General features: G+C 46.5%; 1 protein-coding gene across 10 annotated transcripts in view; it reads left to right on the top strand.

Moving 5' to 3' along the window:
- The first annotated feature begins 4,666 nt into the window (after nucleotides 1–4,666).
- Med12l (mediator complex subunit 12L) overlaps nucleotides 4,667–21,155 on the top strand; it is a 343,300-nt gene continuing 326,811 nt past the window's right edge. For 5 of the 10 annotated variants that reach the window (XM_029569368.1, XM_029569360.1, XM_029569358.1 and 2 more), the window contains exons 1-2: nucleotides 4,667–4,883; nucleotides 5,640–5,868. In XM_029569368.1, coding sequence (XP_029425228.1) covers nucleotides 5,770–5,868 — 99 coding nt within the window. In that variant the 5' untranslated portion in view covers nucleotides 4,667–4,883; nucleotides 5,640–5,769. Of the gene's footprint in view, nucleotides 4,884–5,518; nucleotides 5,869–21,155 lie in introns of those variants that run through there. The other 5 variants (XM_029569352.1, XM_029569336.1, XM_029569356.1 and 2 more) reach the window with 1 other exon arrangement.

The raw sequence follows: 21,155 nt of genomic DNA, 5'->3' as shown, positions 1-21,155 counted from the left end.
TTAGGCTGTTTCCATTTCCTAGCTATTGGGAAAAGGGTAGCAACAAACATATACCTTTGGGTATATGCCAAGGAGAGCTATACTATAGCCAGATCATAAGGTAGATCTATTTTTGTTTTTTTAATTTTATTATTTTATGTGTATGCATATATTGGCTGCATGTGTATAACTGCATCCATGTCTGCAATTCCCACAGAAGTCAGAAGAGGGCACTGGATCCCCTGGAACTGGAGTTATGGAGAGCTGCCATGTGGGTGCTGGAAACTGAACCCAGGTCCTCTGCAAGAGCAGCCAGTGCTCTTAACCACTGAGCCATCCTCTCCAACTCCTGTTTCTAGTTTTTAGAGTTCTCCACACTGACTTCCATAACATTTGCACCAGTTTGCAATCCCCAGCAGTCAATGAAAGTTCCCCTTTCCCCACATCCTCACCAGCATTTGGTATCAGGATGGCTCAGTGGGAGGAAACTCATGTGGTACTGTAAACATAGCCAAGTATACAAGGCTGGAAATGGCAAAGACCCTAGAGAAGAATCTTTTTTGTCACATCCATAAACCAATGTAATATCCTACAGTATTATAAATACATATCCTTATATTTACAGACAAGTGTACCTCTCATCACTCATCAAAGAGGTTTCTTTTATGAAGTTCCACAACTAGTCAAACACAAAGAATAAATGAGTGTGAGGTGCCCAGCTCTAAGTAACACATCTACAATGCAACCTCTATACTTAAGGTCCAGGGAACACTTTGGAAGACGGGGTGGAAAGAATGTAAGAGCCAGAAGGACAAGACACCTGCTGCTACTCCATGCATTCTAGACATGACAAGAAAGCTACAGCAACAAAATCTCTACAGTATGGTCATCTAATGAGATTTCCCCCAATCCAAAGTCACGGGGGGGAAGCTTGTACCTCAAGATGATGAGCTATAAGCAATCAATGGATGCTGAGGGAGGGAGAATCAATTTTCTCCAAGGACTAGCTCCTTGAGAGGTTATCTAACTCCAAGTGGGCAGTCATAAGCACAGGTACACATGTGCACCAATGAATGCACTCAGTAAATTATATATATATATACACATATATGCATATATACATATATATAAATGTATGTATGCATATGTAACAATAATAATCAAGGAAAGGGAGAGGTATTTGTGAAGGAGTGGGGGACATGGGAGGAGTTTGAGGGAAATGGTATGAAGATTATAATCATGTATGATGTTCACAAAAAAATTTAAAAAGAAGGTCCTGTGCGTTACAGATTCAGATTCCTGAGAAATGAAAAGATCCTTTTAGAGCTGGGTTGGTGAATGTGGTAGTATAACTATGGACCATTCAAAAAGTGACTATAAAATCCACACCACATTTAATCTGAACCAAAAATGCAAAATATCTCATTCATACATGTTTTAAAACTATACTTATTATTTGTCTGTGTTGAAATGACAGTATTTTGGCTACACTGGACTAAATAACTTGTTAAAATTAATTTCAACCATTTCTTTTTATTTTGTTAATGTGGCTACTCGAAAAATTTAAACTATACATTTAGCTAGCAATATAACTCTATTGGTGCTTATTGCTTGAGTTTTTTTAAAAATATTATTTTTGTGGGAGTGTATTGCCTCCATGTATGTGAGTGAGCCCGTGCCATGCAATACCCATGGAGGTCAGAAGAAGGCATTGGATCCCCTGAAACTGGAGTTTCAGAAAGTTGTTAGCGCCATGTGGATGCTGGGAATTAAACCTGGGCCCTCTGCAAGAGCAGCCAGTGCTCTTAACCGCTGGGCCATCTCTCCAGCCCCTGCTGCTTGAGTCTTAATATAGATTTCTTTCATCTCTATCAGCATAAAGATTATTAAAAACTCAGTTTGGATGAAACATTCTAAAATTAACACCTACATTTCCAAATCATATCTTCCTTTTTTCACCAAATTTTCTTCCACATTAAAAAAAAAATGGAACAATCGCAAGTTTGTGCATTGAGGATTCATACACAGGCCGTACCAATATTCTCTGTACCACCCCAACTTTAGAGTATGTGTGGCCAAAGCCAGTATGCACACAGTTTTTCTCTTTTCTTTCTTTGCCTTGTTTTCCAAGCTGGGGATCAAACCAATCCAAAGGCAAAGGCTTTTCAATATGCTAGGCAAGTGCTCTCCAGCTGGGCTCTATCCCCAGACCTTTGGTATTGCTTATCTCCCCAGTCCTGTGTCCTGTCCCCTCTCCTCGCCCTCCCCCCCTTCCCGTTTCCCTCCCTTCCCTTCCCTTTTCTCCTTTCTTCTGCCAAGCTACTAAAAGAAAGTGGGGAATTTTCTTTTTTTGAGTCAGAAGTGGGCATAAAGCAAATGAATTTAAATGTAAGGGGGGGGTTAAATAAGAAAAACTGAAAGTAAGCAAGATTGCCTATAGACAAACTGTTAAAACACAGTAATACATACACCTGGACAAGCATCAATCCCATGGGGAAACCCAGCAACTTTAATTACTTCACCTACAGGCACCGCACTGAGAATTGTTTCTTTCCACTTGAGTGGAAGCATGCCGCTACGGCAGAGCCAGTTGTCAGGAGCTTTTCTTCTCTGATACCATAAGAGTCTTCTGGGACTTACTTTTATATGTGCCATATAAATGATAAGGAACACATGCAGTACACTGGCGGTGATAATAAGCACAGGTAGGGAGTCAGGGGGGTTTGGGTCTGACTTTGGCTGTGTTGGTTGCTCCCTTCTGTCGGCTAATCTGTAAAACAGGAATGATAGGACCAGGACTCCTGATGGATCAACACCCTGCTCTACAATTAGCCATTCTTCATTCTCAGTTTTGCAATCTGCTTGCTATCCTGTACTTTCAAAGAATTTTAGGGAACCACTGATGTAGACATTTGTGGTTTGTCCTCCGTAGTTTGTGTCAACCTGAGATACTTACTGGTCTCTGACTTGGCCTGAAGAACTTTTAAGGTCGATTGTGACTGTCATAATGTGTTCATGGTTGCAAGGAGAGAAGAATGGGTAGGAAACATCTGCGCAGAATATACGCAGACAAAAGATATGTTTCCTGCTGACCAAATGAAGGGCCAGGAAGTCCAGCTACGAGATACCTTAAAGGAACTTTGCCCAAGAGCACAAAATTGATCCTAACCGTAGACACTCCTTGTTGAAGCCTACAAATCAAGGTTTGCAGAAGGAAGCAGATACAAGCAGTCAGAGGGGGGTCCCTTGGTGCTAAGGGATCTTTGAGGAGCCCTTGGATATGACTGGAGAAAATGGTCAAATTCCTGTTAAGCCTCAGAAGTTATACAGGAGAGGTAGCTTCATGCTTGGAGGCTACAGCTCCCATGTACCCAGTGTTTTACTGTTCATGCTCTTCTCCGCAGCTATTTGCCATGTCCACAGGTCCCTGAACTCATCTTTTCTGCTAAGTTGAGAACCTCCTGAGGTTCTGATCTGCTTTGAGTAATTCTTGTTCTGTGTACACTGCTTGGAAGCTCAGGCAGTCATTAGCCAGGTTAAGAAGTTCTCAGCCAAGGCATGGTGGCTCACAGATTTATCGAGACTCGCTCTCCAAAAAGTATCAAACGGGATTCACATTTATTTTTTTTACTAGGAATTCGTACCTATCTGGGTACATGTTATTGATAGTTTAATGTCCACTCACCTATTCAAGCAAGGGAAGGAGGTGGATGAGGTAGTGGCAGTGTGGTACTAGAGATCGCTATTTCACTGACCCTGAACGCCGAGTACTTCTGACCCAGCCTGAAGCCTAGGTGGGGAGGTGGACAAGAAAATGCCTCCTGGTAGAAGAAAGTGTTCAGCAGAAGCACGTGCTGTAAGAAAGCCCCAAACTACAGTCCTAGGTCAGTCCATGTATACCCGCTACAGAGCTGGAAACCTGTTGGGAGTCGAGGCCTCAGTGTATGGGGAACACGACACAATCCGTCTAAGGGCAGGTCAGGCACATAACCCTTCCAACTTCGAGTGGGGGTATGTATATTGGAAACAAGATCAGGCAGTGGTAGGTTCAAATTCTGACCTGCTTTGTGACTTTGGATAAGTCATCGAACCTCTTGGAGCTAGTTCAATTTCTTCATTTATAAAGGCACAGTGAAACCTTCTAAGGTTTGTTGACAGAAGTAGATTCGGACCTTCAAGACCTTAACACCAAGACAGGCTCCATAAACGGCAGCCATCATTCTTGGCCAAGTGCAGGAGCTCCTCCCGCGGTGTCCCTCCGGACAGGCTGGGCCCGCCTCCGCCACCACTCCGCTCCCCTGGTGCTCCCCGCAGGTGGCCCAGCATCTGGATGTCCAGGCCCGCAGCCAGCAAGGAGTGCGGGCCGGCCGAGAGTCTCCCCCAAGATCGTCCCCTCCCCGCGTCCCCCATCCCTGTGCTCAGCGCAGGTGAGCTTTCGCCCAGGCCGCGGAGACGGCGACCTCACTAGAGGTCGAGGCAGAGGGTCAGCCCTGGGCCCTGGAGCCCCCGAGGACGCTGGCTCTGCCACCAGGTGAACCCTGCGGCCGGCTGGGGCGCGGGGCCCGCGGACCGCGCGCTCTGCGGCTGCGAAAACCCGGAGAGGCGGATGGGAGCGCTCGCCGCGCTCGCAGCCAACTCCTCCGCGGTCCGGCCGCTGAGCTGGGCATGCTCAGTGCGGCCGCGGCGCCGCCGTCCGCCAACTCGGAAGCTCGCGCTCCCGGGCCGTGGGGGCGAGATCGCCGCCCCCGGGCAGCGGCAAACTTCCCGGCGTCCCCCGGTCAGGCGAGACAGACGCCTCGCGATTTCCCACCCAGTTCCCCTTCCCACATCGACCGATGGAGGCTGCGGCCGCCAGAGCGTCCCCGCCGCCCGCCCATGCCTAGCCGCGAGCTGGGGACCAACAGGTAAACTGCTGGGGGTGGGGAGGGCGGTCCGGGCAGCGCAGTCGTCCGCGCGCCCGCTGTCCCGGCCTGTGCCCTCCCCAGCCCCGGGAGGGACGGCAAAGGGTTAAGTCGGCCCCGCGCCACCGTGAGCTCGGCCCCCTCCAGCCGTCGCTGCCGTCCGCAGCCGGCAGCCTGCGGCGCCCCGGAGCCGAGGGGACCCGCGCCGCGGAGACGCCGGCAGAGCCCGGAGCCCCGGCCGCGCTGGGTGCCCGCAGCCTCGCGTCCTGGGCGCTCGCATCCTCGCATCTCCGCCCCTCGCATCTTCGCGTCCTCACCCCTTTCGGCCCTGCTCCCTCCGCGCCCGCGGCTCTGCGCCCCAGCGGCCGGTCCTCGGCGAGCCGGGGGGCGGCCTCGGGCCACTGCGCAGCATCCCCCGCAGCCCGCGGCCGCCTCGCCCGCCGCAGACACGCGAGCTCCCGCCTAGGCGCCAAGAAAAGTTTTCTCCCCGGCCCTCCCCCGCCGCATCCTGCGCCCCGCCGGGTGGGTTTGGGTTCATTGGTGAAGAAAGTCACACGTTCCCATCAGCTGCTCCTCCCCCTGGGGACCGGGTGGAGGGTGACGGAGGCGGCGCCGCGGACCCTGGCCGACCTCCAGCCCCGCCGCCGCCCGCGGAGCCGCTGTCCCGGGGCTCCGCGCCCGGTGCTCGCCAAGGCGGCCCCCGGAGCGCGAGTGCGCGCGGACCGCGGCCGTCTCCAGCCTGCTTTATTCTGCCTGCAGCGCCACGGCGAGCGAGCGAGCGAGCGAGGACGGGAGAGGGAGTCTGTCTGCAAAGTGCTGCTCCCTGGTGCTCAGAGGCGGCTGCTCCAGCTCCAACTCTCATTCATTTCGCCGGCTAACATGAGAGATCATGGCCGCCTTCGGGCTTCTCAGCTATGAGCAGAGACCGCTGAAGCGCCCCCGGCTCGGGCCGCCAGACGTCTACCCGCAGGACCCCAAGCAGAAGGAGGTAAGGACGCCGGCGGCCTCCGCGGATGCTGGGCCGCGCTCCGCAGCGCTGACCCGGGGCCGAGCCGGCCCGGCGGGCATCGCTGCGCGGCGGGGGAAGGGTAGGGGAGGGGATTGGAGGCGGGGGCCGGGCTCGGGGGATGCGGGGCCCCTGGCCTCCGAGACCCGCCGCCTGTCATCGCCCGCGCGCGGCTGGGGCGCTCGCTCTGCGGGGGCCGGGTCGCTTCCCGGTGTCGGGCCTTGCACTGCGCCGCCGCCGGGAGCTTCCCGAGCTTCTCCCTTGCCCACATTCTCCTGCTCGCTTTCCTCCGTTTCTGCCCGTTGTATTTTCCCTTCTGCCGCTTCGGTAAATCCCCGTAAACTTTTTGAAAAATGTTGGACTGCAGTACATCGGACACTGAGGTCTTGCGTATTTTGCGCCAGTTGAAGAGGCAGGGATGGGGGAGGGACCCGGTCCACATTTTCCAGTTTGGAATGGAAGTCTCTTTCAGCGAGATGATCCTATCTCTTTGGCCCTCAGAATGTACCTCTGTATGCTTTCTCCCTTTTGAAAAATCAATCTTGAGAAACACTGAATTTTGTCTTTAGAGGCAGTTGGCCCAATTCCTGGAGGCTCGTTTGTATGTGTAAAAGCAGGCAAGTTACCTTGGAAGGGAATAGCTTCCAGGATTGTTTATTTCTTTGAAGGAAATTAATTGCAGAAACCTTGACTTTTGCACCAGGTACATGGGCTACAGTGGCTAGGGTAAGCTATGTAGGTGTTTGTCAGAGTTAACAAGTAATTATGTAACAACTCTCCAGTTACAGTAATGATCACCCTGGGCTGTACAATTTGCCCAGGGACTTGCCTGTTTTTTTTTTTTTTTTGGTTCACCTGCTCCCCAGCTGTTCTATCAGTTTGCCAGCTACAACCCACTCATCTTCTGTTTTCTTTAGCTGAACACTAAATGACCACATACTGGAACTTTCTGTGAATCCCAAAACCCTCCACAAAAAGTTTCTAGGTTCACTGATTCCATGAGAGGGCTTTGTAGATCCGGCTCCCTAAGACTAGTACTTTGACAAATACACCTTTTTCAAGGGCCAGGTGTAAAGAAAGTCACCTTAATCATTACTGGCAGGAAAATCTTAGAGTTTTGGTAAGGATAGGTACATTTATTTATTTATTTATTTATTTATTTATTTGATTTTTATCGCCTTATAATTAATGTCTTGCTACATCTTTCTGGACTGACATAATCCATGGCAGCTCTCTATTATGGGTTGGTGACTTGGATTATCATATGTACTTAGTTTTTATTTTTAAGGATGACACTCATTTCAGGGTTGGAACCTCTGGTATCCTGCAAAAAATAATTTTGGATGTCAGAGGTTATTTTCCTTATTTATGAAACTGGAAGACATAGACCTTAGAGGGTGCTTTTTATACTTTTGTCAAAATGAGATTGAAACCCAGAAAAACTTGATTTAACTGGTGTGTGGTGAATAAGCAAAGTTGGATTACCAGTGCAGTACTTATGTCAAAATCAATACCGTGTAAAGGATGACTTAAGTTATGTTGTTCTGCTGTCATTCGCTTTCCCCCAGGCAACTGATATTTTATCTCTTGAGCAGAGAGTCCTATGTGGCTGTAGTCAAATTTGGGTACAATATGGAACAGGTGCTTGGCTGTTCTTAGATGGTTGGTGAGCAGATTCCTAAAGCTTCAGTTATTTATGCATTAGACTACCTCTCAAAATTTCTACTCAGTTCTTGTACAACTGTACTTTTATTCTTTTATTAACTGTTGTGTCTCCTTGGCAGTCTCGAATTTTGCAATTTACTGCAATATGTGTATGTTTGTGTAAAATAGTTATCAAATCCCATATACATATTTACTTGCTATTATAGAGAAACACAAGATATATAGTTATACAGATTCAAAGGAGACCATAACTATTAATGTTTTAAAAATTTCTTCTGTGTATCTAAAGTGATTCTGCTGTCCTTCAAAGAGATGTGTTCCTCACGGTGGCAAGTTATGATTTTATTTGTTTGTTTGTTCATTTATTGATTTGAGACTAGGTCTCACTCAGTACCCAGGCTGATCGTGAACTCAGGATTCTTTTGCCTCAGCCTCTAAAGTGCCAAGGTTATAGATCTGTACCCCTAGGGTGCAGTACATCTGGCTGGGAAGTACTGATTTAATGGAGGAAGTAATAGGCCTCCAAGTTGGACAGTCATGGATTTGAATTACGGTTTCGCATCTTTGTAGTTGGGAAAGTTGCATAACTGCTTATTTGTAAGTTAGTATAATTGTGCTCTGCAGAAAGAAGATTTGTACAAATTTGGGAATTTCCCCCCTCATATTCATGAAAGAAAATCCCTCCTAATAGAAGCTGTCCTTATTACTATACACATAGTTGTTATTGTTAACTAGTGGTAGTAGTGCTCTGGAAATTGCCTCTTAGGGTTCTGGATGGAATCCTTCAGGGAGGATTCTGTAGAGACACATTAAAAAGCAGAGCTGGAAGCTCTAACCTGTTTGATCAGTTGCTCATGTTCATTCAAGAGCTTATTGTGTACCAGACTCCCTTAGGACTTTGTTATATGTGATGCTATAATAGCTTGTCATCTGCACACAGACTGTCCTCCAAACTTCTATTATGGGGAATCAGGTAAGTAGGAATCTTGTTTGGATTCCTCCTTCTCTATAGCTTGTCTATATGTCAGCATTATACACCCAGTAGTGTGTCTTGCCAGTGTACTTCCCAAAGCATTTGGGTTTCCCATCTATCAGATGCTCCTCACTAACTTGTTCAATTTCTTGTCTGGCTTCAGGCTGACTTTTCTCCTCCCTGGACCTCTTGGCGTATGTCTGTCTGTCTGCCTGGACACCTGTCTGCATTTTCTCCTCCCACCTCAGCATTCCACCCTGCTCCTCTCACTTAGCTTGTGGTCTGGAAGGGAGGCTCCGAGCCAGTCTGCTTGTTCGCACACTTTTCATTCTGCCTGTACCCTGCTTTCTTTGTTTATAGTGTAGGGATGAGAATACTACTCTTCTGCCAAGTTGTTAGATATGTAAAGAATTTAGGCTAGAGTTTGGCATTAGATTCTGTACCAAATATTACTTGTCAGAAATTGTCAGGCCTGCTTCTTTGTCATCGTTAGGTCTCAGCCCAGTGGCCTTTCCAGGCCTTTCTGGCATGTAAGTCATTTATAATTGTAGATTTATTTGCATCTGATCCTCTTCTAATGTTCCTGAGTTTAGGAATGAGGCTTTAGGTATCACTGCTGCTGAGGGAGCAAATATTTGTCATAATGTATGAATTTAAGAGGGATGAATGAATAAAAAAGGAAACCCAGTGACGGGTGCTGGGAAAGTCTAGGTAGATGCTGAAAGGATCCTTCCATTTGCTTTGAAGGCTGGTGGAAAGTGAAATTAAATCTTAGAAGAAGGAAGGAGTTATTTTACCTTGGCCTGGAGGCCTAGACAGTTGAATAGTGCGTATGGTCAGGAAATCAAATTAGTAAGCAAAATGGCGAGGTTTTAGGCATAGTAGCCACCAGCAGGGCCCAGGGAAAGGACTGTGTGTGGAATGTGTGTTGCAGCACCGGTTAGGAGAGGGGCAGCACAGCTTTGGAAAGTTGGCATGCTATGTACACATCCCCCTCCAGCTTCCAGGCAGAGTTCACTCACCAGGAGGGTTTGCTAAGACAGAATCTTATTTTAGGAGTGTCGTCCAGTGGTGCTTGCTTACCATGTGGATCCCCAGTACTACAAAAGAAAAAAAATAACGCGAAAAAAATTCCCAGATTATTGGGTCTCAGATTCAGCGAGTCCGAAGAGTGGCCTCAGAATTTGCATTTCTAACTAGCTGGTCCACAGCCCCAGCTTTGAGAACATGGGCCCAGAAGGAAGGCATCCTCTGTAGGAGCTGCTCCCTTGAACATTTAATGTGCTGTACTTAGGTGTCTCTTATGGCTGAAATTGCAGGGGTTTGGCTTATCAGCCCACTCAGCCAGGGTTTGGGGGACCTTTTCTCAGAAGTTGTATCTTTTCTTAGCTTTCTGAGAGTCTCAATCCCTCTCCACTGACTTTCTGTTACGCTTAGAATGACATGCAGATGCTTAGAGCCCCACCATCTCTCACCTCCACCACAGATGCTCCAAACCCCACAGCCTGACTCTAAGCCCCACAACCTGGCTCTGAGTTGGGGCTCCACCACTTACTGCTTCTTGGCTTCAGAGCCCTCACCTGTGAAGCGGGGTTCATGTTTGCTTCTACTTCACAGAGTTGCTGGGAAGGAAGAACAAATTGCTGTATGCAAAATGTGTTGACATGCCACAGACATGTCACATAGACTACGGGCCAGCTACTTACTAAAAGCTGATCTCTTGATAAAGCATCTCAGAGCCTCTTGCACTGATGACAGTGTCCACAGACCTTGCCTTTTGAGATCTGGCTCTGCTCAGACCTTCTGCTTCTTGTATCCTGCTGGCTTCTGGCTGTGGAGTAGAACCCGGGAGCCTCTCTCCTTTCAACAGGCCTGGCTCCCAGTTTAGATCCCAGTCCCTTGTGCCCCACCTTAGTCATGTTTCCTCTTTTGGTTCTTAGCTCAGAGACTGTCCTATATGAGGCCCTTTGAAGCCCATCTTTGTGTGCCCTGGCCAGTTTCTTACCTTCGTTAATGTTTTTTCCTAGTGCTTGTAGGTGTCTGAAATTCCATTGTTAGTGGTGCTGTGTCTCCTGTCCATGGCCTGCCTGCTACATGAGGAATTGTTGTTGCCATTTGTGTGATTGCCTTGTGCCTGTGGTTAGGCCAGGTACTAATTGATGAAGAAATTAATAAAATTCAGAGACATGTGAGAAGGTGTAGTGTGGAAGCATGGGGAGGATGGGATTGAGTTCTCTGGGAAGACTGGACAGGTTAACCAGCTTCCTGGAGGACTAAAAGACAGAAGATAGAAAGACACTGATTCTAGAAACCTCCTTACCTGAGAGCAATCTACTGATCCCGAGGCTCTGCTACAGACTTCCTTATATCTTAGTGTTCAGGGGTGGGGTGACATCTATGTGTTTAATACCTGCTATACAACATTAATGGACTCAATAGGACATGTGTGTGTGTGTGTGTGTGTGTGTGTGTGTATAACAATAATTATAGAAGAGGTCATGGATTTGAGAGGGAGTGAGGAGGGGATGGGAGGACTTGGATAGGAGAGGGGGAGAGGTTGAAATGATGTACATACAGTAATTATATGTGAAATTCTCAAAAACTATTAAAAAAATTTTTTTAAATGCATGTTATAGATGACTCAGGTAAGAATCAGGCTAGAAAGCCCAGGCCTTCTTCTAGGAGACCACAGAAATGTTGCCAAGTGGGGTAGGTGATACAGCTTAGTAGCCAAGCTCTTGCTTAGTATGCCCAAGGCCTTGGGTTCAATCCCCAGCACCACCAGTGTTGCTAACCAGTCTGGGCACAGCACAGGAATGCAACTGATTGTCATTTCAGGGAAATACAGTGCCTCACCTGCACCCCAGACCAGCTCAGTCAGAATTAATGGGAAAGAAACTCAGGAATTTGCATTTTAAATAACCTTTCTGGGTGACTCTTTTTCTCTTTTCCAGACAGAGTGTCACTTTGTAGCTTGTCTGGCCTAGAACTCACTGTATAGACCAGTCTATCCTTGAACTCACAGAGGTTTGCCTGCCTTTGCCTCCTGAATGCTGGGATTAAAAGCATGTGCCACTACATCTGACAGGTGATTCTTAAACATACTAAATTTGAGGACCATTACTTTAGTTTCTCATCTGTAGAACAACTGGACTCGTGATATTCCTACCTCTGTGCAATACTTTGTTTTAGCATCTTTTATCGGGTATTATTTTAAGTATTGGTACCTCTTGGTACCAAACTGTGCGGTGAGTCAGTGTTGAGTTACTTTTGCTTTTGAAACTCTGTTTGAAAATCCCGTTCTCAGTCTAGGCTTATTTTCTGCAAACTGTAAAGTGTTTGTAGCAGAGTAGAATTCCATGCCTGGGTCTGGAAATAACTGCAGCTCCTTCCCACGTGCTCTTGGCTAACTGGATGCAAAGGAGAGCAAAGTGCCACAAAACCCTTCTTCAACCTAGTAGGACTGTGGCATTTTGTTAGAGCTGAGATTAGGTTCTCAGCTGGACTCTGGGGAGTCATACAAGGCTGTTAGTGGGGTTAGAGCTACCGTCCTGTTGCATGTTTCCTCATAGGTCGACACCTGAAATGAAATGCAGTCCTTCAGGAAGACTGAGGACCACGAAGTGAGGTCCGGAAGGCCAACCCAGTGGGGAGAGGTTGAGGCAGAGCAGAGCGGACTTTAGTTGAACAGTGGCCACCTTCAGGTGTGTGCCTGTGTGAGTACCACAGATGCAGGGAAGCTGGAAGAGAACTGTGGACTCTGGCCTCCTGCTCTTTCTGCTGAGGGTCCCATCACTTACCAAGGCTTTGAACTTCAGTTGGGAGGTTGTGACTGTGGCAGATTAGGCAGTAGTGAAAAGGATGAAGTGGCTAAGGCCCTGTGTCCTTCCGCAGTGAGGGAGGAGCAGCATTGCTTCAGCCTGGAGAACGGTGGTCTCAGGCTGTGAGCAGGGAGGCCAAGTGAGGCAAGAAGGGAGAGAACAGAGAGAGGGCACCTACTCTCCACATAACTCCCTGAGAAGGAACCAGAAGGTTCTGCAAGTATTTCCAGTTGTCACTAAGCAACTCCTAAAGTTGGTTGATGTGAGACGGGAGTTCAGGAACTATTCTTGACTTCTTGATGTCTTAGAAAACTTACCTATTGAGGAAAAATATCACTAAATCAACAAAATAGAATGATTCAAAATAGAATGATTTCTACTTAAAAATTTGTCTGCATAATATGGAAGGATGGTTCAGTCTATTTTATAGTGCTATAACAGAATACCCAGTAGTTTTTATGTTAAGGTACTATTTCTTTTCCTAATTTTTTTTGTCTTTTTGAGACAGGGTCTTCCTGTAGCCCCAGCTGTCCTGGAACTCACTATGTAGACTGGCCTTGAACTCACAGAGATCCGCCTCTCTCTGTACTGGGATTAAAGGCGTGCACCACCACGCCCAGCCTCTTTCCCTAATTTTTAAGGAAAGAAAGATTTTCACTATTTTGGATGCTTGGAGAAGTCAAAGATTGAGGGATTGGCATTTGATATGAGCCTTTCCACATGGTATGTGGAGGGCATTGCACAGGTGCACAAGAACAAGACGGGGCTGAACTGCTTTGGGTACCAACCCATTTCCAGACCTCCTGAGATAGCAGTCTTGGTCTATTCAGGGACGTAGATGGTATGGGGGTATGGGGGTGTGGAGAGATGGAGTGAGGGGATGCAGGAGAGGAGGACAGAGCCAGGTGACCTGATCACATTCTCAGAGGACCTGCCTCTTAGGACTGTTATATTCTGGATTAAGTTCCCAACACATGAATTTGGGGAACACATTTAATCCATAGCACTAGGGAATGGGATTAGGAATATTTTTTATCTTCTTCTTTGTGCTACTAATCTGCACTCTAAGCAGTAAGAGTAACCTTGTAGTACTTTTGTCCTTGGAGGAAGTAACCCAAGAATAATTAGTAGGTAATTTTGATTGACTTTGCAAAAATGCGTGTTTACTCTTAAGCCTTTCACTGTGTTGCCCAAACTGAGTCTCAAACTCCTGGGCTTCAGGGACCCTCCAGTCTTAACTTCTGAGGCTGAGTAAGCCGGGACTTACAGTGTGTGGAGATGCACCCATCATAACCTAGAATTCTATATCCTGCAGAGACTTTCCCCTTCCTTTGCCTTTAGCCCCTCCCTAATTGTTTGTGCTTAAGTGAAGCCCCTGCCTGTTTTAGCTAACTAGCCATCAGAGGTTCAGGTCCACAGTGATGCTCTTACATGGGAAGAGGAATGTGGATACATCCCAGAAGACAAGACCCTGCCTAGCCTAGCCTTCCTACGCCCTACATCATTTTTCTCTTATATAAGCCCTTTGCTCTCTGAGCCCCTGAAGATAGAAATTTGAGCAAAAAAGAAGCCCCTCTAATCGCCTTCCGGGCCAGGCTTGAGTACACCTGATTTCTTCATCAACTGTCTCTCCTGTCTTTCAAGAGAGCTGGCCATGGCACACCTCTCACAGAGGTGCTCCTGGCTAGGCGCAGGAGGGTCAGGTAGGCCCCTTACATGAGTATGGCAATTCTGCATTGCACTGTGCAATTACTCAGTGCTTAAAATATGAAGGAGCACTGTAAACTTAACTTTTTGTTTTTAATCAGATTTTTATCTAATTCAGTGGTGTGCTGGAGTGGGCTTGTACCAGCTGCCTGGGAAAATTCAGGAATTTTGTGAGCCGATTGATGTCAGGTTCATAACTGAAGTCATCCACGGTGAGAGTACAGTGCTTACACCAAGTGCTCTACGTGAGGCTCTCGTTCCTTTTGTTTTAATGAAAGCTGATTGTTATACCTAACAGCACACTGCTGGGTGTAGTTGGACGCGCCAGACCCTTTACTGTCACCCTTACTCTGCTTTCCCTTTTCTGCTTCCCACTTAAAAAATATAACAAAGTCAGGGTTTTCACTCTCTCCTTTGCAGCGTCAACTAAGCATATGCTTTTGCTCTAGACAGAGATGTACTGGAAATCTACTGGACTGCAAGAATATTTTCCTCACAGAGAAAACTACAGGTACAGGAAGAGAAAGCTCTTTCCTTATGCCCTGAAAAAAAATCCATAATTTCCCATGTTTGGAAAGGCAGTAAGAGCATAGGGTAGCTGGAGCTGCTGCATCCTTCTTGTAACCATGAGGCAAGAAGCTGGAAAAGCCACCATAGAAAGAGTCGTTTGAATAGCTTTATGAAACCCTTCAGCTGCTGAGCTGACATTAGGAGCATCTCCCTGCAGTTCTGTTAAACAGACAATAGAAGTTCACTTTCTTTAGGACATCGTTGGGGCCAGGCACCAGTGGTCTTGTAGCCAGAAGCAATCCAATGTGGCCGTGGTACTTACCATTTACGTTTTGGCACACTCAAAGAATCATAGCGCTTGCCTTCCCTAATTCAGAGTCTGCATTCTCAGACTTCTCTGACTGCCTGGCTCAGTGAGGGGCATAGGCAAGAGACAGAGCGCCATCAAGATCATCAGGACCAGGGCCTCCTGGGTGCTCAGGGAAACTGAACGGTGGGCTCCCTTATTTCTGCTTTTGGCAGGAAGAGTTTGGGTGGGAAGAGGAAAGAGCCCTGTTCTAGTTTGCTTGCAGGGGGAGATTCTGTGGGTTGCAGCATTGGGGAAGCCATGAACGTTTGGACGTACAGATGGATCGTTCTAAGTTTCTTAGTGCAAAAGGAACTCACCTCCTGATACAGTGACTTGTCACAGTGGAGGCCAAGCGCTTGTGTCCCCTGACTTGTCCTCGCATCGTCACTTCACCTCCTCTCTAGGCAGCTTCCATTTTTGATAAACATCCTCAAGATGCCCTGGCAGTGAGAATCCCTTTGCACTTGAGAGTACCCAGTGTTCTGTGAGGGTTGGGTTGCTGTGGGGTCTGTTCAGCTCAGCATCTCATCTCCTCAGCTTGCCAGATCTCCTGTGGTGTTTGCCAGAAGCTCATGGACATTTGTCTTTGTGTTTTTGAGTCAAAGGTTCCCCCAGCCCTATCTCCACCTGGCCACTGGGGATGTCTTAGCTATGGCCTAAGCATTTTTTGCTTTTTGTGTACTGGGGACCATTGCTTTCCAGTTGTGGGTGGTTTTTCTGGTTAAGATACTCTGTTTGTTTGTTTGTTTGTTTGCTTGCTTGTTTGCTTGTTTTGTGTTCCTGAGACAGGGTCTCCTTGTGTCATCCTGGCTGGTCTGGAAGTCACTATGTAGACTAGGCTGACCTTGAACTCAGAGATCCGCTTGCCTTTGCTGCTGAGATTAAACGCATATGCCACCATGCCTGGCTGGTGGAGATAGTCTTTTACTGATGACTGGGTCTCTAGATAGAGGCACGCCCAGCCAAGGGACCTATCAGGTGTGTCCAGTCTTTGGCTAGCTATGAATATGATCCAACATAAAATTATAAATTTACTTAAAACATTAGGAGATTTCTTTTTGTAACTTGATTGCCCAGTTCTTGAGAGTATGAATTTGATTGGTGGAAATATTGTACTTAATTTCAAAAGGTGGAACACACCTGAAAGTGGAACTCCCCTCCTTGTGCAATGTTCTAGGCTTAAGAAGAAGGGAAACATTTTAGCTATTGGGTGTTATTTTCCATGTTACGAGGGGACCATTATTGTACAAATGCATGCCAGACCAAATCAATCATTCAAACGAGTATTATTGAGCGCTTTATAGGCTCTTTGCCAACCATGGCTTAATGAGAGTAGGACCCAAATCTGATTGCCTGTTACATTCCTGGCACACACCTAGACTCAGAACTTTTATGAATGGACATAATAAATAACTCTAGGAGCATTAGATCCAGGGTCCGAGAGCTTTCAGTCTGCAGTATTAGTTTTCAGCTAGGGAGCTTCATGTTCCCTTGGGACATGGGCAGTCTCTAGAGACACTGGTTGTTGTGACTGTCTGTGTGAGGACTGAGAGTGTGTGTGCTGCTACCTAGTGGCTCTAATGGGTGTAAGCCAGGGGAACTGCTGATATGCTCTGGGCCACCAGCTAACACCCCACACCAGATTTTCCTGGATCCATCTAGTTCTGGGGTAGAGAAATGTGGATGTGGAAGTGATGGACCAGTGAATGAGGAAGGACAGCAACTCAGATATTGTTGAAGAAAAATCTTCAAAGTGCTGTGGAAACAATAGGGAGTGATCTGTATATATATTTTTAAATCAAATCTGATAGAGGAGGTATTCTGGGGTTTGCAAGATATGTAGGAGTGGATAGTGCTGAGGATATGAAAGGAAATTTCAGGGAGAGAGAACAGTCTGTGTGAAGGATCTCTGACTGGAAGAACATTGGCTATGGGGCCGAGGTATGGTATGGTGTGTCTGGGGGACCTGACTGCTATAGAAAAAGAGAGGTGGGGTCAAATCCAGGTAGTCTCTGGGTGCCCTCTTGAAGTGTTTGGATATTACAGTGGAGGCAAAGAGGTGCCAGTCAGGGGTGTTAAGAAATGAGATTTAAAGTGACAAAGGTCCCAGTGACTCTAAAGTCATACTGAGGCATTCAGAACCCTGGGGGAGTGCTTGGTTATTTGTGGCTGCTGTAACAAGTTATTACAAACTGGGTGGCATAATACAGTGGGAATTTATTCTCCCACAGTTCTGAGGGTAGAGTCAGAACTCAAGGTGCTGGAGAACCCTGAAAGTTCCAAGAGAGACTTCTTCCTTGCCTGTTTCTGGTGGCTTCAGGTGTTCCTTGGCTTTTTGTGACCTGTAGCTTATACCCTTCCAGTTTGGGTCCCCATCTTCACATGACTTCCTCTTGTGTCTTCTGCTCTAGCCTTCTCTTCTGAGGACACTTGTCACTTGATTTCAGGCTCACTTAGATAATCCAGGATAATCTCATAGGCAGTTATATCCTTAACGTCACATTCGGAGATTCCAAGATTCCTTATGAATGTCTTTTGATCTTTGGGATTGGGAAGTTTGGGAATGAAGCAGAGGGGAGTATTTTTGATTAGAGTTGCTTTGGGAGCGCAGCTGCCTGAGTGGCACCTCTTTGCCTCTGTGGTAATATCCAGACGCCTCAAGAGGGCACCCAGAGGCCTCCAGGATTTGAGCCCACCCCTCTTTTCTGCACCATTCAGCTCCCCTAAACACAGCATACCATGCCAGAGTTGATGTGTGAACTGAGAGAGGGGTGGGTACAGGGATATTCCAGTATTCTTAGATGAAGCTAGAAGCAGTTCCCAAACTTTGTTTCAGGACTCTTTACAGTCTGAAGCATTGGGGGAGTCCATCCCGTGTTTACTTATGTAGGTTATATTTCTCAATATCTGCAAGAATTTAAGATATTTAACAGAAAATATGGACTATAGAAACTCATTTAAAAATGAGCCAACTTTACCTTTTTTTGGGTATGTATGATGTTGAGGTCAAACCCAGAGCTTCCTGTGTGTAGAACAAGCTCCCTATCTCTGACCCGCACATGGTCAGCTCTAGAATTCTTTTAAAGTGAGAAACAACTCTTGTCAAGTTAAAACAACTGATGAAATGGGTGACTTCGTTTCATACTTTGCAAACCTCTTTCATGTCGGGATTCTGGGAAGTACTTCTGTGCTTGCTCTATCGCAGTGTAGTTTTTGTTGAAGAACAGGAAGAAGATTTTGCCTGTGCTAGAGACGGAGCTGAGATGTCCTTGAGAGCCCAGAGGCCTCCAACTTGGAAAACCACTGGCTTAGGATGTTTGGTAGAGAGTTCATGGTGATCGCTAGGCCAGTATGCCCTGGAGAACAAAATATTTTTTTTCCCCAAGAGTGAAGAAGGGAGCCAGGGGAGGAGAGATACTGAGTTTATTTCTGAGTGTTTTCAATTCAAGAAGGCTGGAGAATTAAGGTTGAAATGTATATTAGTGGGAACTAAAACTGTGGGTTTTGGGGTGAGGCTCATAAGTATTGGAGTCATGCCTGTGATTACCATTTGAGAGTGTGCAGAGTAGCCTGCTGACCCTGAGAAATGGAACTTTCCAGGACTGGATTTTCTAGACCCTGCGTAGGATAAGTGATCTGAAGGGACAGTTAGCATCTGGGAAGGCTTCTCACTTTCCTGGATTTGTGAATGGTTTCTGTCTTCCACATCTTTGTACTTGTGGCTCCTGCTGTCTGGCTGCCTTATTTAGTCTTATCAAGTGCAGTGTGTGTGTGTGTGTGTGTGTGTCTGTGTGTGTGTGTGTATGTATTTGGTTCTGTCTTCCATAGCCAATATAAGTTTCTTGCAGCAGGGACCATACCTGTTTTATCCCCTCAATAATCAGAGGCAGGGAGAAGACCTGGTAACTGAATAGGAACAGGTGATGGTGGTTGGCTGGGTCTTATAACTGGGCAGCAAGAATTATCAACAAATGATTAGAAACCTGCTAGGTCACAACTTGGTATAGGACATGGCAGTGCCAGATGTGAGAGAAGTGGTTTCTGCTTTTGAGAATTTTGGATAGAGAAATAACTGAGCTGTACACAGGATACCAGAGTCATTAAAAGTTTTGGGTAGCCGGGCATGGTGGCACATGCCTTTAATCCCAGCACTCAGGAGGCAGAGGCAGGCAGATCTCTGTGAGTTCGAGGCCAGCCTGGTCTACATAGTGAGTTCCAGGACAGCTGGGGCTACAGGGAGACCCTGTCTCAAAAAAACCAGAAAAAAAAAAAGTTATTGGGTAGGAACAAATGGGATGGTATTTGCCATTCTTTTGACTTAAAAAATTTGTTTTTATTTTATGTGTTATGTGTGTTTTGCCTACATGTATGTAAGTACACTTTGTGGGTAAAGTGTCCACAGAGGCCAGAAGACGGTACTGGATCATCTGAAACTGGAGTTACAGACATTGGTTAGCTGTCATGTGGATGCTGGGAACTGAACCCAGGTCCTCAGCCAGTGCTCTTAACAGCTGAGTCATCTCTCTAATCCTCTCCATCTCTTAAGCCTTTAGAAAGGTGTGGTGGGTATTTTCCAGGTGGAAAGACTGAGTAAAGAAGGCTGGGACAGAGATTCTGAGCACAGAAGTAGGATATTTTTCTCTCTCTTTTTTTTTTTTTTTTTGGCTGTGGTTGTTTTTAAGATGGTTTCATGTAGCCTAGGTTGGCATTCTAACTCCCTATGCAGTGGGATACTGGCCTTGAACTCCTGATCCTCCTGCCTTCACCTCCCAAGTGTTAGGACTACAGGTGTGTACTACCACACTTGGCTAGGATTTTTAAAAAATTTGATTCATTTACTTTTTTGCAGACCTGAAACTAGTGGTCCTCCTGCCCTGAGTGCCGGCCTTCCAGGTGTATACCTCCATACTTGGCCTCAGAGGAGATTGGATGCCATGATGAGGGCAGTTGCTTACTTTTTGTTTTAAACAAGAATATGTTGACTCTGTAAACTTGAACCTGTCTGTGCTTTAGGACAGTTGAGAGAAAGAGATGAAAACCGCTGGAGGGTGACGGTAGGTGGATGGGAGGAAGGCTGGAGTGGGAGAGCACTCAGAGGGACGGCTCTGAGCCTGCTGCAGACCCCCTTTTGAGAAAGCCAGAGAGGCCTGGAATGGTATGCCTCCTTGTTTGGAATTTTGTAGAGGTGTTCCCAGAGTCAGTTCCAGTGTGCCAAGGTTTTTCCCAGTAAGAAGAACTTGGCCTTTAGCTTATCTACTGTGCCCCAGCTCACCTCTGGAAATGCTCTTTTGTCAACTGAAATTGGATGAAATTTGCTGCTTTTCTTTCTGTGGTCATTTCAGTTATAGATTAATCAGGTGAGGCTGTTGAGATAGGACAGTTTAAGAGACTGGCAGGAATGAAGGCCTGACAGCAGTGTCTGTGGCTGAAGGGTTGTAGGGACTTTTTGATTAAGATACTGGTTCACTTAAAAAACTTGTCCAAGGCAGCGCTAAATAAGTTTACTACAAGAAGGATAATATCGACAGTGCTCAGGTTTTATTTATTTATTTATTTATTTATTTATTGTATGAGTATTTTGCCTACATGTATTGAAGTGTACCACATTAGTGCAGTGTCCACAGAGGCCAGAAGAGGGCATCAGATAGCCTGGAACTGGAGTTATAGTCAGTTGTTAGCTGCCATGTGGGTGCTGGGATTCAAACCCGGGTCTTCTGCAAGAACAACCACTGTTCCTAACCACTGAGCCAACTCTCCAGCCCACATCCCCTGGTTTACTTTTTGAGACAAGGTCTCACTATGTAGCCTAGGCCAGCCTAGAGTCTGCTATATATCCCTGACTGGCCTTGAGATTTCCACAACTCCACAAAGTGTTATCGACAATAGTAGACAGCATGGAAAATATTTTATGGGTCGGTTGTTTTCACTCTTTAATCAGTTTTAGATGAAATGTCAACTCCCTGTTTTCAAGAATCTGAATGAATTGGAGACACAATTTAGATTTCTAGTACTCGTGTGAAATTTGCATTGAGGTTATTAACTAGACTGTTTTTGAGATTATATCTTCATTTACTCAGTGCTTGCTGCGTGCCTCCCACTGTGCTAGGTAATGTGGGGGTGGAAAAGAATTAGAAGCCCGCTGTCCATCCCCTTGGAAATGGGGCTTCTCGAAATAATGATGGTGAGGGACCAGATTTTTAAAAAAATTAATTTTTAATCTCTTGAAGCCCGGTGCAGAGGGAAA

The sequence above is a fragment of the Nannospalax galili genome, unplaced genomic scaffold, assembly GCF_000622305.1.
Source record: "Nannospalax galili isolate Female #2095 unplaced genomic scaffold, S.galili_v1.0 scaffold351, whole genome shotgun sequence".
Lineage (NCBI taxonomy): Eukaryota > Metazoa > Chordata > Mammalia > Rodentia > Spalacidae > Nannospalax > Nannospalax galili.
The sequence above is the reverse complement of the archived record's forward strand: the minus strand, read 5'-3'. Positions and strand labels throughout refer to the sequence as shown.